General features: G+C 39.8%; 1 protein-coding gene across 3 annotated transcripts in view; it reads right to left on the reverse strand.

Moving 5' to 3' along the window:
- Positions 1-17625, reverse strand: part of banp (BTG3 associated nuclear protein) — a 218101-nt gene that overhangs the window by 98751 nt on the left and 101725 nt on the right. For all 3 annotated transcript variants that reach the window (XM_060837653.1, XM_060837654.1, XM_060837652.1), the window contains exon 7: positions 13-252. In XM_060837653.1, the coding sequence (XP_060693636.1) occupies positions 13-252 (240 nt within the window). The remainder of the gene's footprint in view (positions 1-12; positions 253-17625) is intronic.

Genomic DNA, 17625 nt, shown 5'->3' on the forward strand with positions numbered 1-17625 from the left:
CATGGTGCTTACATCGAATTCCATAGATCATTAAAGGATCCAGCTGCTTTTTGCCATGTTTTCCCTGCCCTGAGAGATTGGATACAGCTTGTATCTCACGGTGAAATAGATAGTCCAAGAGTGTCAGTGCCATTTTTTCAGCTGTTCGGCAATTTGTGGCAACATGTAGCATATCAGCAGGAGTGATGGGACACCTAACCCGCATCTCAGGGTTATTCTCATCGCCAAGCCATGTCCCATTGGGGAAATCCTCTGGAAAAGAAAAAATTATACAATTCAAAGTTCAGAAATAGTAGACAAACAGCAATTCTGTTATTGCATATGGCTTCAATTTGGATAGTTACTATTAGAAATAATTCTCTATTGCAGACTTGTTCAGAGACATAAAACAGCACATCTGAACAGAAAAGCTAGCTCGTGGTGCCATACCAGCAACGCACAAGGGTAGACATTTAGCCCTTTGAGCCTGCTCTGCCATTCAATGAAATCATGCCTGATTTGATTTAAACCTCAACTCTATATTTCTGCATATCTTGCAAATCTGTTCAATATGTCTTCTATCTCTTTATCCTCTATTTCTAATTCCCCAGACTTAGTTACTTGGTTAACACTTTATTTTAAAATATCCAAAGTAACTTTTCTTATGTGTGATTTTAGTTCTGGCTAACTATTTCTCACACTGTGTCCCTCCTTATTAATTTTTTTTAGCAATTCTTTGCTGTTTCTAAAGTTCTGTTCAAGCTTCTAACCTGACACCTATCTTTACACAGTTGTCTTTTCTTGCTGTTTGTACTAATACTGACTTTTCCTGTTAAACATGGATGGCGAGTCCACACCTTAGAATTTCTCTTACTTGTTGCAATATATCTATTTTGTTTTTTTGGAATACCTCCTTAAATGTTTGCAACAGCATCTCTACTGACCTATTTCTGAACCTTACTTGCCAGTTCATGTTTGAAAGTCCTGCTTTCCTGCCCTCATAATTACTTACGGTTAAATTCAAAATAGAAGACGAGCACCCACAATTCTCCCTGAAAATATACATAAAATTCAATAATCTCATGTCTGCTGTCACCTCCTGAGGTCAGTAATTAATCTGATCTCATTGGCCAAAACTGGGCTGAACACAGCTAGTTCTCTGATTAGTGCCATGACATGCTAGTCTAAGAAACTGTCATGAAAATATTTAATTAATTCCTCATCTTGGCTGCTTTTCCCCCATTTATTTTTTCCAATATAAATGTAGGTTAAAATCCCCCATGATATCTGCTAAGCCCTTTTAAAAAGGTTTCACTTCTTCCTTGGAGTTAGTTAGGGGATCACGTACACACCTCCCACAACCAACCACTTGCCTTCATATTTCCTAATCTCTAGCCAAACTGCTTCCACATCCCGGTTTCTTAAATTTAGGTCATGCCTTTCCATTGTGTTAATATCATTTTTAATTAACAGTGCCACTCTAATATCTTTCCTAGATTCCTGTCCTTCCTAAATGTCACGTTCCTTTCAATATTTGGGTCCCAATTTCTGTCATCCAACAGTTGCATCTTAGTCACAGCCACCAGGCGGACATTACCACTTTATCTCATTTGGCACTAGTTTTGTTTAGAGTGCGATGTGAATTCAAATACTGTTCAAGTTTTGACCTTTTATTATTTTTCTAACCTTTCGTCTCATCTAATTTGTTCTTAGGTCTATATTCTATGTTCCTTCCTGCTATTTGTTTATGAATTCCCACGTTAATTTTTTCCTGTTACCTTTTCCCCTGTCTTTGATTCATTGCAGCTTCCCAAATTTGGGCTCTTGACTCCACTCATAGTTTAAAACCCCGCTCAACTTCACTAGTTACGTGGTTCACAAGAACGCCAGTCCCAATGGTATAGATTCCACTTTCGCATTCACAACCTTCAACACATTACCGATGAGGAGGAGCACCTCGCCAAGACTTTCCCAACGCCTCAACTCTTACTGGCTTGAAAGGATATTGGAGCAGGGGTGGTGGTGGGTGGGGGGGGTGTGTTCATTTGTTGTGGCCCGCATTGGGGCAATTAACATAGGCAAGGCTAGGAAGGAAGACCTGTTTGGGGATTATCAAGCTCTAGTAACAAAATTAACAAACAGGTCCTCAAGAGTCATTATCTCCGGATTACTGCCAAGCCATGTGCAAATTGGCTTACAAATAAGACAATTAGGGAAGTAAACTCGTGACTCAGGGAGTGGTGTGGGTTAAGAGGGGTTCCATTTCTTGGGGCATTGGCATCAGTTTTGAAATGGGGGATTGGTACCAAAGGGATGGTGTCCACTGAACCAATCTGGAACAGGTGTTCTAGCGAAAAGGATAAATAGGGTGGTTACTGTGACTTTAAACTGGTGAATCGGCAACAGGGAAAGGAAAATGAAAGGAAGTCTGATGGTAAACAGAAAGGTAAGCAGCAGGTTAGCATATGTGCAGGGGGGTTTAAGTACAAAGCAGACTATGAAAGAAGTAAAAGGGATAACTCAGGAGATATTAGAGATATTGGAAATCACAAGGGTAAGAAAACTAGCATAACAGCACTTTATGTGAATGCTCGTAACATTCATTATAAGGTGGATGAGTTAATGGCACCAATCATCGCGAATGAATATGATTTAGTAGCCACTGCAGAGTAATCGTTACAGGATGGTCACAACTGGGAGTTAAATATCCAGGGGTATCAAACTATTCGGAAGGACAGACAGGAAGTTAAGAGAGGTGGTGTAGCTCTGATATTCAAGGATGACAGCTGAGAGGTGGTACAGGTTCTATGGAGAATAATGTTGAATCCATTTGGGTGGAAATTAGAAATTCCAAGAAGAAAAAGTCACTGATAGGCATAGTCTACAGGACACCAAATAATAACATCATATTGGGCAGGCAATAAACAAAGAACTAACGAATGCCCATAACAATGGTACGGCAATTATCATGGGGGATTTTAATCTACATGTTGATTGTTCAAACCAACTCGGTCTTTGGAATTCCCTTTTTAAAAAGGTGATAAAAGCAGTGCCTGAGTAGTTTTTAAGATCCTTGGTAAACAAAGAGATTAAATGTTACTGAAGTTAAGCAAGACATTGGATTTGTGGCTACAAATCAGATCAGCCATACTAAACTTCATAGGAGGGATGCCAGTAATCAAGGCTCTGAGGTGGTCAGAGAAGCCAACAGTTTCATCAGGGTTCCAGGGCTGACTAACTGCTTCTCCTAATCCACAACAATTCCTGAAGAAAGGTTCTTGTGTAGCCAACAACTCTAGCTTTGCTCTCATTGTCTATTTCCTGACCCTTGGGATACCAATGCAACAGTGGTATAACTTAAATTGGACGTTAATACTTTTAAGGGCTCAAATTTCATTTGACCGTAAAGATGGAGATGAAAGACGAATGTGGTTTCCCAGTGGCAGACCCAGGAGGGTGGAATCAGTGTTTCCCTGTCACCACCCTGCCCCATCACCAAACCCAGCAACTGGCAAAATCTTATGGTCACTGCTGTCTATGGCTGCCCAGAGAGCAAAATAAGTAAAAAGACAATCATACAGTGAAATGAAAATACAGGCCATAATGGACCTCCATTGTGAATGATACATGACGAGTGGGATCAGTATGTATCATTCACCCATTGCACGTCTTTACTTTCTGGGTATCTAGTGGCCAGGTAACCAATCCAGAGTGATGATCCATCAGTTGTGGTCTTGTTATATTTATACATTTGTAGAAGTCCTATATAGAAGACATTCCCAACCTCCTCTCTTACTCCTTTATACATCAGCAGTTCACACCTCATAAAAGGCTTGCGATTTTTCACTTTTCATTTTTCATACTGCGCCTCCTACTGATCAAATAGCCACAGGAATCTGCCTGTAATTCTTCATTGGATGGAGCTTCTACAAGCAGTGTCTCAACTGATCACACCTTCCAAAATTACTTCCAAGTTTCACTACCAACATTTCCCCATTCCCCATCCAGAATTCATCCTGGATTGGGAAGAGACACCCTGGTACAAAAATAATTGCTCGATAATGAACATATTAGCATAAACGGAAAACTTTGGCTAAAAGCAGGGAGTAAGGATTTTGAGACCATCACATTTCTCTTTTATTTTTTCTCATTTTTGGTTTAGAACTGTGAGTTGCAGCAAGAATACACTTTGAACAGCAGTTTGCTTTAAAATGGGAACTGCTGGAAAGGTAATCCAAGTAAATTACTGCTCTCAGGACACTATAGATGTTTTAGCAGAGATATGTGACTACATTAAGGGACTGGCAGCTGGCTGAATGAATTGGTCAATCAAGGGAGGACAGGTGCTAGCCAGCAAACCACAGAGAATGTTAAAAGAAAGGGAACTGGCTATAACTGGGTTCTGGGCGGGAAGTTGTTTTGTTTTGGAAGTTTCCAGATTGTTGCTGTGTTTTTGATCTTTGCTCATTATTACAATTATCAAATTGTTGAAAAGTTCTAAGAAAAGAATCCTAGTGTGTAATAAATAAATAAAATGTCTCCAGCAGTCTGTGGAAGCAATTGAACTGACAAGTGACTTTGGTAATCAAGCACGATGTACAGTCATGTGTGCCTGTAATACCAGCCATCAGCCAAGGATTTCATGAAGGTCTGGTATTCATTGTTGAAATGGTTATTGAACTGGCGGATTTAAATTTATATATTTTTAAAATTTATCCCTAATCTGTGTGTGTTTGTCTCTTTGCAAGTGTGAGTGGGAATTTATGATCAAAGAACATTGGGTTTAAATTTTAGATTTAATTAGATTGCCTTGAAGTTTCTCTGTTCTGCCTAAAGTTTCATTATTAACAACAAATTATTACTTTTTGTTTAAACGATAAACTTGATGTCGAAGATCTGTTAACTGTAAAGTCTGGTTAGGAACAACCTAACAACTGAGCACTTTGAATGCTTTGATTTTATTGTGCTGTGAATCCAGCGACAGTGAGGCTGAATTGGTTTGGCTTGCTACTCCTGCGTCATAACAGGATAAATGGGTAATTTTCAGATTGGCAGAAGAATAGGATAGAAGCATGTTACTTAAATTGAAAAAGAGTGCAAAACACTGCAGTTGAGACAAATACGAGTATCCAATACTTAAATGACGATACATTAATACATATGCATACGCAGTACATTGGGACGGCAAATTGGCTTTGGCATTTATTGTAAAGGGAATGAAATATACAAATAGGTAAGTTTTGCAACAATTCTTTGGGACACTGGTGAGACTGTATCTGGAGTGCCATGCATATTTTTCGTCTCCATGAGAAAGGAGATAATAGCATTTGAAGCAGTTCAAAGAAGGTTCATTTACTCATTCTTGGGATGAAGGTATTCATAGAATCATACAGGACAGATGCAGTCCTTTGGACCATCAAGTCTCTACCACCAAAATATACTACTACCTACACCATTCCCATAGACTGGAATGTTATGATACTTGAAACGATCATCCAAGTACTTTTTGAAGGTTGTGATGCTTTCTACCTCAACTACCTTCCCCTGCAGTGCATTTTAGATCCCTGCCATCCTTTGGATGAAAGGGCTTTTCCTCAAATACCCTCAAAGCCTTTCACTTTAAAATGATGATCTCTTGTTATTTATTCTTCAACTGAAGGGAACAGCAGCGTTTACCCTGTTTTTGCCCTTCAATCTTATACATCTCTATTAGGTACCCCTTAATAATTAGTTACCCCCATAGTGTTAGGTGAAGGGGTAAATGTAGGGGTATGGGTGGGTTGCACTTCGGCGGGTCAGTGTGGACTTGTTGGGCCGAAGGGCCTGTTTCCATACTGTAAGTAATCTAATCATCTACATCTCCTCTGCTCCAAAGTAACAACCTAAGCTTATCCAGCCTGAGGTGAAATGCTCCAAGTCAACATCCTGGTGAATCTCCTTTGCACTCCATCCATTGCAATCACATTCTTCCAATGGTGACCGGAACTACACACTGTACTCCAGCTGTGACCTAACCAAAGTTCTATACAGCTCCAACACAACCTCCCCACTCTTATAATCTATGGAATATTGTTAAGGCAGAGTTAGATTCTTCATAGTTGTGTCTTGGATTGGGGGGTGGGGGGAGCAGATAGTTGTGATCTTATGGGTAATTTTAGCCTTTTGGCTAAAGCATCACAAACATGATGGGCAATTATGCCAATTTTATATAAAAACCAGATCGGCTTGCTGTGAAATTAAATAGTAAATCCAGATTACTGACTAGGCAAATAGGTGATGCCAAAGGTTAGTCAACTCTTACGGTTACAAAGGGGGATAAAACTAGTAAGAGGAGTCATGGACTCAGCCATCTCCTGTTTACATGACTCTTGGACAAATAAGCTCAGAGTTGAGGTTCCTGTGAATGGGAACATGACATCAAACAATCCAGAAGACTGGGAGAAAACATAAAATTAGGCACATCGCAATATTGACAGTGACAATTCCAGGTCAACCATTGCAAATAGAAGACCCTTATTACGGAACTCATGGAAGAAGACTCATCAGAACAAACCTGACCAATTCTCCACACACAGATAGTATCTAGATTCTAAACAAACAGATAATGTGTTGACTGTGTGCTTACCAAGAACTAAAGAGTTATTAATAAAAAGAGGAAGCTGTGTTGGCTGCCTGTCCTTTATCTGCCATGAAATTCCCTAATGGTAAATGGGGTTAACACAGGAAAGCAGAGTCAAGGCCACAATCAGATCATCAATGATCTCATAAAACGGCAGAGCCTACTCAAAAGACAATTGCAGGAGTAGGCCATTCTGCCCTTCGAGCCTGCACCACCATTCATTATGATCATGGCTGATCATCCTCAATCAGTATCCTGTTCCTGCCTTATCTCCATAACCCTTGATTCCACTATCCTTGAGAGTTCTATCCAGCACTTTCTTAAACGAATCCAGAGACTGGGCCTCCACTGCCTTCTGGGGCAGAGCATTCCACATACCCACCACTCTCTGGGTGAAGACGTTTCTCCTCATTTCTGTCCTAAATGGCCTACCCCTTATTTTTAAACTTTGTCCTCTGGTTTGGGACTCACCCATCAGCAGAAACATGTTTTCTGTCTCCAGAGTGTCCAATCCTTTAATAATCTTATACGTCTCAATCAGATCCCCTCTCAGTCTTCTAAACTCAAGGGTATGCAAGCCCAGTCGCTCCAATCTTTCAACACAAGATAGTTCTGCCATTCCAGGAATTGACCTCGTGAACCTATGTTGCATTCCCTCAATAGCCAGAATGTCTTTCCTCAAATGTGGAGACCAGAACCGCACACAATATTCCAGGGGCAGTCTCACCAGGTCCCTGTACAGCTGCAGAAGAACGTCTTTGCTTCTATACTCAATTCCTCTTGTTATGAAGGTCAGCCTGCTATTAGCTTTCTTCACTACCTGCTGTACCTGCATGCTTGCCTTCATTGACAAGAACATCCAGATCTCTTTGTACTGCCCCTTTATCTAACTTGACTCCATTTAGGTAGTAATCTGCCTTCCTGTTCTTGCCAAAGTGGATAATCATACATTTATCCACATTAAACTGCATCTGACCACTCACCTAACCTGTCCGGGTCACTCTGTAATCTCGTAATATCCTCCTCACATTTCACCCTGCCATCCAGCTTTGTATCATCAGCAAATTTACTAATGTTACTATTAATACCATCTTCAATATCATTAATATATATTATAAGAAGCTGCGGTTGCAGCACCCCACTGGTCACCGCCTGCCATTCCGAAACGGAGCTGTTTATCACTACTCTTGTTTCCTGTCAGCCAACCAATTTTCAATCCAAGTCAGTACTTTGCCCCCAATACCATGTGCACTAATTTTGCTCACTAATCTCTTATGTGGGACTTTATCAAAGGCTTTCTGAAAATCCAGGTACACTACATCCACTGGATCTCCCTCGTCCACCTTCAGAATTACATCCTCAAAAAATTCCAGAAGATTAGTCAAGCATGATTTCCCCCTTTATAAATCCATGCTGACTCTGACCTATCCTGTTACTGCTATCCAGATGTGTCATAATTTCATCCTTCATAATTGACTCCAACATTTTTCCCACCACTGAGGTCAGACTAACTGGTCTATAATTTCCTGCTTTCTCTTTCGCTCCTTTCTTAAAAAGTGGTACAACATTAGCCACCCTCCAATCCGCAGGAACTGACCCTGAATCTATCGAACTCTGAAAAATAATCAACAACGCATCCACCGGTTTCTCGAGCCACCTTCTTCAGTACCCTGGGATGTAGACCATCAGGCCCCAGGGACTTATCAGCCTTCAGACCTAACGGTCTCTCCAACACCAATTCCTGGCAAATATAAATTCCCTTCAGTTCAGGTCCTTCAGCCACTGTTACCTCTGGGAGATTGCTTGTGTCTTCCCCAGTGAACACAGATCTGAAGTACCAATTCAACTCTTCTGCTATTTCTTTGTTCCCCCTAATATATTCCCCTGTTTCTGTCTTCAAGGGCCCAATTTTAGTCTTAACCATGTTTTTCCCTTTCACACACCTAAAAAAGGTTTTTCTATCCTCCTTTATATTTTTGGCCAGTTTACCTTCGTACCTCATTTTTTCTCTGCGCATTTCCTCCTTAGTAATCCTCTGTTCTTCTTTAAAAGCTTCCCAGTTCTCTCCGTTTTCCCACTCAACTTTGCTATGTTATACTTTTTCTCTTTTGACTTTATATGTTTCTTAACTTCCCTCGTCAGCCACGGCCACCCATGCCTCCTCCTAGGCTCTTTCTTCCTTTTTGGAATGAACTGATCCTACATCTTCTGCATTATACCCAGAAATATCTGTCATTGTTCCTCCACTGTCATCCCTGCTAAGGTATTGCACCATTGAACTTTGGCCAGCTCCTCCCTCATAGTTCCATAGTTCCCTTTATTCAACTAAAATATTGTCACTTCCGATTGTACCCTCTCCCTTTCAAATTGCTCCTTTCAAAATACTCCTACTTCAAATTCTTATCGTTACATGTGTGCCCATTTAAAAATCCATCCCATGTATACCAACATTCCAGAACAAGACACTCAAATTCACCAACAGCCATTCCTGTGACAAACATGGCAGATGTGTCACAGATCAGGTTCGCTTCCCATGTTTCACTTTCAACCCAACATACCCTCTCCTCTCCCGCCTTTCATTTGGTACCAATATTGAAACAATTGAGGTGACAGAGTATCTATTGAGTCTTTATAAGATGAATCAGAAAATCTGTTACATGCTAGGTTTTAGTTTTGTTATTTCCACATTTATAAAAAGTAACAATAAGGACAAATGCGAGAATTTGGAATCAAAAACAGATTCATTGAGTCATCAGCAGTACTATGAAGTTCCACTTCCTCTGCAATAACCTATATACTGGTACTCAGATTGGCTTCGGTCTGCATTGGTCTGGACAGTTGCAGCTCCAGCACTCAAAGCATTCAACAGCATCCAGTACAAAGCAGCTCATTTGATTGGCACACTCTCCATTACCTTCAACATTCACTCCTTTCACCACAAACACTTAGTCATTGCACTGTGTACCATCTAAAGGACACATTACAGGAACTCACAAAGACTCCTTCAATGGTGCCTGCCAAACCTGCAACTTCTATCACTTAGAAGAACACAGGGGCAGCAAATGCACAGGAACACCACCACCTGAAATTTCCCCTCAATGACACACCATTTTGTGTGGAACTATGCTGCAGGTCCTTTCACTGTCTTTGAGGCAAAATCCTGGGGGTGCCTTCCTCATAGCGATGTGGGTGCATCTACACTCCAAGGACTGCAGTGGTTCAAGGAGGCATTACTTTCTCCAGGGCACTGCGGGTTGGATAACAAATGCTGACATAGACTGTGATAGCCACATACCAACAAAGAGTGCTTAAAGCAAGTTGATACATTTTGGCACTGCTTTCTAAGATTTTCCTTGCCCTCAACTGGAGTAAAAGACAAAACACCAAAAGTATGATAGACATCACTTTCCTCATTGTATATTTTGTATTTTTTATTAATTCTTGTCATTAGAATATGCACAATAGTCTCTAGCACATATCCTGGGTAGATCTGAAGCCAACTTGTGATGTAAATCAGAACTGAGCCCACATAACGATGCATGAATACACAGCAATACTTCTTGAGAAATCATGAAATTGTAGAATTCCCCATATTACAGCCATTAAGATTTTACAACCAGTGACATCATTTTGAAGTGGGATATGATCCGAGGCTGTGAAAAGCGCCAAAACAGTGCATGTTAATATTTTTCCTTCCTCTTTGCAAAACATTTTGGAGTAAATATGGAAAACTGGCCAGGTAGCACTGGAAGCATAAACATATGTCAAATTATACTATATTGACACGTGCACACTGCAATGCGCAGAATATAAGCATGTAAATGGAAATTATGGGAATGAATGACAATGTTGTGGATCGTTACAAATAGCTTTTCAAACCTGAGGGAATGAAAATATTCCAAAACAAGAATTTTAAGCACTCTTGTATCATTTTCTCCTGTCTAACCATTTACTAGATGTAACATCTGGACAAATGGATCACTCTCAGATTGGCAGTCTGCAAAGATCAGTGACGTACCTTGAGAGTCAGTGGTTGAGATATCTTGAGTGTCCATATTTATAATTTGAACTGGGGGGGGGGGGGGGAAACAACTATAATATTTTCAAATTTGTAAATGATACAAAATTTGGTAGAAATGTCAAATGTAAATACAAAAATGAAGCTTTAGAGGAATTTAGACAATTTGAATGAATGGACAAAAGCATGGCAGATGGAATATACTATGGTAGGAGGAAGAAACATGCAGGGTATTTGATACAATGGAGATAGATTTGGAAGTATTGATTAGATTAGACTAGATTAGATTCTCGATAGTGTGGAAGCAGGCCATTTGGCCCAACAAGCCCACACAGACCCTCCGAAGAGTAACCCACCTAGATCCATCTCCCTCTGACTAATGCACCTAACACTATGGGGAGTTTAGCATGGCCAATTCACCTGACTACACATCTTTGGAATGTGGGAGGAAACTGGAGAGCCTGGAGGAAACCCACGCAGACATGGGAAGAATGTGCAAACTGCACACAGGCAGTCACCCAAGCTAGAATCAAACCTGGAACCCTGACACTGTGAGGCAACCGTGCTAACCACTGAGCCATGATGATCAAAGAAACACGGGTATCCTTGTTTCAAAATCACTGAAAGCTAGCATGCACGCAATAAGAACATAAGAAATAGGAGCAGGAGTAGGCCAACTGGCCCATTGAGCCTGCTTTGCTATTCAGTATGATCGTAGTTTACCTTTTCATAGGCTCAGCTCCACTTATCGACCTGCTCTCACTAGAATCTTCGATTCCTTTACTGTTCAAAAATCTATCTTTACCTTAATAACACTCCAAGGTTACCTCAACTGCTTCACCAGGCAGGGAATTCCACAACTTTCTGGGTGAAGATGTTCCTCCTCAACTCTGTCCTAAATCTCTCCCCCTTATTTGGAGGATATGCCCCCTAGTTCTAGTTTCATCCACCAGTTGAAACACCCTCCCTGCTTCTATTTCCTTCATAACTTTATATGTTTCTAGAAGATCTCCACTTATTCTAATTTGGAAAACAAATTGTAGATTTATCTATATCATAAGAGGATTTCAGTACAAAGCAAAAGGTTCTTTCTTCATTTGTATAGAGCATGAGTGAGACCTGGAATCTAGAATGTGAAATCTAGTCCTTATGTTCAAATAAGGATACACTTACAAAAGAGCACATGTAAAACCAGACTGATTCCTGGGAAAAGACTGATTTTACAATGAGAAGAGATTAAATAGACTGTACTTTGGAATTTCTCTGGAACTTAGAATAAAAAGAGGTGACATTAAAGCAACTTCCAAAAATCTTAAAGGGACTGACAGGCTAAATGCAAGAACTATCTGGCTGTGTGGTCAAGAACCAGATGCAGTATCAGCATTAAAAGGAAAGACATTGGCAGATACAATGCTGTGGACATCACAGAGATGTACATGGCTGCAAGGGGATCAGGGTGAGAACTAAATATTCAAGAACACACATCCGATCAAAAGGACAGGCAGATAGGCAGAGAGGTCAGGGTTGACTGATTAGTAAGAAATGAAATTAAATCCATAGCAAGATATGATATAAGGACAGAAGGCAGAGAATGTGTGGGAGTACAGTTGAGGAACTGCAAAGGAAAAAGACCATGATGAGACTTATGTACATGCTCCTGAGAAGGAGTCAGGATGTGGGGCAGAAAATGTGTCAGGAGATAGAAAAGGCATGTAAGAAAAGCACTAATACAATAATCATGTGGGACTTCAATTTGAAGATGGACTGGGAAAAATCAGGTTAGTAGCAAATCTCAAGTAAAGGAATTTGTGGGATGTCCACAATTTGTTTTTTTTTGGAGCAGCTAGTGATACAATCCACTAAGGAACAGGCAGTTCTGGATCTGATCGTGTGTAATGAGGCATATTCAATTCGGGACCTTAAGTTAAAGGAATGCCAAGACGGCAGTATCACAAATGAGTAATGGTAACTACAAAAGACATGAGGGAAAAGCTGACCAGAGATTACTGGAAGGGAAACCTAACAGAAAATATGGTGGAGCAGAAATGGTAGGAGTTTCTGGGAGTAATTTGGGAGAAACAGCAAAAATTCATCACAAGGAAGGAGAAATACATTAAGGGGAGGATAAGGCAACCATGGCTGACAAAGGACGTCAGGGACAGCATAAGAGCAAAGTGGGGGGGGGGGGGGGGTCACAATTTCAAAACTGTCAGCAAGAGAGCTAGGAGTGAGAGGAGATATTTCTTTACTCAGTTGTTCAGATTTGGAATGTACTGCCTGGGAGAGTGGTGGAGGCAGGTTATATTGCAGGTTGCAAAAGAGGGTTGAGTGTATGGCGCTGGAAAAGCACAGCAGGTCAGACAGCATCCGAGGAGCAGAAGAAATCGACATTTCGGATGTAAGCCCTTCATCAGGAATCCTTGTAGACAAAGGAACAGAACTTCTTCAAGATACACATCCTTGGAAGAGGCTTCGCAGTAGGGATGAAATCAAGTAGGAGAGAACTGCCGATGCTGGAGATCAGAGTTGACAGCGAGGTGCTAGAAAAGCACAGCAGGTCAGGGATCTTCCTGATGAAGGGCTGATGCCCGAAATGTCGATTCTCCTAATCCTCAGATGCTGCCTGACCTGCTTTGCTTTTCCAGCACCACACTCGTGACTCTGATCTGCAGTCCTCACTTTCTCCAGGTTGCAAAAGAAAGCTGGATATATGTTAGAAAGTGATGATTTGAGGTATACGGAGATAGGACTATGGAATGGGCTTAGCTGGGTAGCTGTTTCAGGAGACAGTACAAACACAATGGGTTGAGTGGCCTCCTTCTATACTTTATGATTCTATGAAAAGAAAAATCATACAATGTGGTGAAGATTAGTGGAAAGCCTTTAAAAACCTAGAGGACAGGAAAAAAAAGGCAGATGTGAGTGTCATGGCAATTAGTAGATAATGTTGGGTAAGCTGAAAGATCTGAAAGTGGACAAATCACCCAGACCAGAGTACAAAAGAAGATAGTTCAGGAGACTGTGGAAGTATTGGTGGTGATCTTCAGGAATCACTGCAGTCAGGGAGGATGCCAGTGGACTGGAAAATGGCTAACATAACACCCTTGTTTAAGAATGGAGGGAGGCAGAAGATGGGAAATTATAGGACAGTTAGCCTGATCTATATTGCTGGTAAGATTTGAGAGTCCATTATTAAGGAGGAAATCACAGAATACACTTCTTAATAACCCATGTAAATGCTCAAGTACCTTTCCCATTTGCCCTTCTTTGTATTTCTATTTTTTAGTATTTTATACAAGTTCAAATCACCCTATACGATGGTATTATATATTCAACATTGTAATGTTTTCTCACGGTATTACCATTTAGATTGCTTGCATACTTTATAAAGTAACTTGTTTTTGACGATTACTAGTTCCTTAATAACACTAGGCATTCCCAGAACTGTTTTCATTGTGCATTCTCTTCAACTTTAATAAAACTTGCGTAAAACATAATATACTTAGTTCCACTCAAATGCAGTAGCCAAAAGACTTGAACTGTGGATGTAATCTTTGGAAGTTTATGGTACAAACTGAAACCCCGCCCTTCATATTAATGTTGGAGAAAAGAAAGTCTCTTGTATAATGTTTCTGGTTATCCTGGTAGTGAACATGCTATCTTTCCTAATCTAAGAAAAAGATGGATATAAATGGTGCTCGCTGCTTAAAACTCAGGTTGTTATTTTCACTCATTCATCTTATGGAGACATAAAGTTTACTTCCATATCATAGTTTAATAATATAGACAATCACTAAAGATGAATAATCACCAATAGTCTTTGTAAAGACTAAAACTGCAAAGAGTTGTGATCTGAATGCTGCAATATAACTTAAGATTTGTCATATGTTTGCACCGTATCACTGCATATTTTATGGCCAGAAAGTAATGTCCATCAACATTAATAACAATATAACAATTTATTTACACATTTCATGGAAGTCAGGCTAACATAATCCACAATTTTGTGGATAATACCTCCCTGACCTCAAAACAGGAGTGAGACAGGGGGTGGGCAAAACTCCAATTTATACGCAAAGCTTAACATCAATAATGCTGTGCTATGTAACAGCAATGCATCTTCCAATTGAAATTACTGCCAAATAATCTTCAGTTATTTTGATTGGACCATTAAGAATCAGTTTGTTTCATCATTCTTTTGAGGTGCTTCTTGACTATTTTTTAATGGTTTATATAAGCCTTAATCAGTCTACTGAAAAATAGCCAAGCAACATAACATGCTTCCACAGAAATTCTCACTTAGACTACAATATCAGTTTCTTAAAGAGGGGTACATCACCCTTGTAAGATATGCCCTTTACCAAAAAATTGTATTCCAAGAATTTTAAGATCTTGTAATAAATTATGAGAATCAAATAGAAAACCATCTGGTGACATTGAACAGGGATGTTCTACTATATCACTGGAGCAATACACCCTGATGACAAGAAATAAAATTCTAAACAAATGTCTGCTTTCAAATGCTTCAAATCAACAATACTGTTTAAAGAGGGCAAAAGATTTTGAAAATGACAATGAATTATTCAGCTATCTTTTTTATAAATTTCTATACAAGTGTATAAATACAGGGAAGGAAGGCTCTTGTCACACAATGAGAATGCCTCTACTTCTGGGCCAGTGGTGCTCTCGAGGTGTGCTATAACATGACTGAACATGTTGATTAAAAATATTTCTAAAAACTGTCTTGCAGCTTCACAAAAAAAAACTGTCTGCAATGCATTTGCCAATCTTAATGGCATTCTTATAAGCTTGAAAACACTGTTTCTTTCAGTTTTTCAACAGATTGTCAAAACTCAATTCAAGCTGGAATTTTTCAGTCTGTATGATGGCCAGATAATGCTCTATGTGGTGCAGCTGCAGAAAATAAAAATCAAAGTGAATGTAGCAGGTACTATCAGATATTACAAACGTAATAGCCATTTGCATGTTTACTAACAATGATTCACATACCTTGGGGGAATCAATATGTATAGCAATATGATTTCATTAGGTCTGCAAAGAGGAAGGGAGTGGGTGCGTGAGAAATTCCACCAAGTTATGTCTCAAAACATTGGTTAAAGCAACAAATTTCTTATGATTTCAGCTCTATTTCGACTTGCCAAATGATTGTACAGGTAATTGACAATTGTATAGTTGAACCTTCCACTTAAATGATGATGATTGTACTTGTTATTATATTAGTGTAACTCCCAAAATCCAAATTTCCAGTACTTAAGACATGATGTAATATGAATAATATTGAAGTTTGTTTTTAAATTGTTTAAGCTATTCTATTCAGCATATAAGAAATGGACAGGTGCAGGTTAATCAAGTTCCACATTGTCAACCAAAAATCTTATTATGAGGCTGTGTGGGTTACAAGAACACAAAAATTAAGCACCATGGGCCAAAACCATAGCACAGGCTACAAAAACTGAGATGCAGTCTGAGCTTTTGCTTGCAGCCTGCTGAGACCCAGAGTGGGCTGACAGCACTGCAGGCCAAACTACGTATTAGTTTGACATTTGTAATTTTTTCAGCAGAGGTAACTGAGACCAATAAAGTATTTTGAGGTGGGAGTGGACACTAATCTGAAGGTTCACCTGTCAGATAACCTTGCACTGGCCCGGCAGTGACTCAGAAGTAGTCTCTTAGTTACAGGATAGTCACAGCACCTCTGTAGCTACACAAAGAAGAAACCTTATTGGAAATATTTTTCTCCAAAACTAATTCACCATTAGACTGTTGTAAAAGCACTTTTTGGGCGACACAGCAACTGACCTATATTCTACTTGAGCTGTAACGACAAAAAAAATCAGAAAATGATACATACAATTATGCCTGTTAAATGTGATAGCCATCCAATCCATTGTGGTGTGCATAACACCCAGAAACAATAGTTTACTGCCATGTTGGCCAAGTTATACTGGGCTTGCTGGGACTTTATCAGCCCAGACCTGCTGGAAGTGTATGAGAACACACTTCCGGCTGGCAGAACTAATTAAGGATCATCTACAAGCAAACGTGGGAGAGAGGGGTTATCGGAAATTGGAAACTCATTTCACCTGCTTAAGATGGGCTACAAAATTTGTATCAAGATCATTTCCAATTGGGTCAAATTTCTTCTGGAGTTTCTGATCCATTCTAAAAAGTCTTGCATTATACCTGGCACTAAGATCCCTGAATGCTTTGCGCTGGTAATAGATACAATACTCCATATCTGGGGAGTTGGATCGCCTGTATCATCAATTTGGAATAGAACTTATCTGATAGAATTATGCATGTTCATATGGCTACAAAATGGGATCTGCAGAGGGAATCCACAATTAGACCTAACCACTTTGCACAGACCTTAAGAGTGCAGTGACAAGGTATGGTAATCAGAAAGGTTTAACATATTAAATCGTTTATCAGACAAGGCTGTCCTCTGTACTCTGCCTTGGTTTCTGCATAGATCTGCTGCTGGATTGTAGCCAGTGAACATCTACAACCAGTCTGAATGGGTTGAAAACAACAAAGGCTGGAGATCACAGCTGGTCAAACAGCATCCATGGAGAGAGAGCAAACTAATGTTGTGTGTAGATGACTCATTCATCTGAATTGGCCTTGGGAGCCAAATTGAAGATACAATGATCATTGGGAACTGATCAACCAATTCAGCACCTATTATGGTTTATCTTGTGGTAAAGATCACATCTTTTCATTCTGTTTGTTATTTACATTGTAGACAAAAAAGGGAAAATATTGCTTTAAACCAAAGAGATTGCAAAATGTATGTTTGCAATTGTAAAAATCATTTTTACCGGAGTACACAGCAAATCGTATGCAAAACTCACTTTTTCTTGGAACAGTGTGAAAGCAGACAGACAGAATGGAACTACTGGATTTCTAAACTAAAGAACAGTTGCCTGACAACATTTTGACTGGCTCATGGAGAGGTGATTATATCCTATGTAGGAGGTCAATAAAA

Source organism: Hemiscyllium ocellatum, chromosome 17 (assembly GCF_020745735.1).
Source record: "Hemiscyllium ocellatum isolate sHemOce1 chromosome 17, sHemOce1.pat.X.cur, whole genome shotgun sequence".
NCBI classification, from domain to species: Eukaryota; Metazoa; Chordata; class Chondrichthyes; order Orectolobiformes; family Hemiscylliidae; genus Hemiscyllium; species Hemiscyllium ocellatum.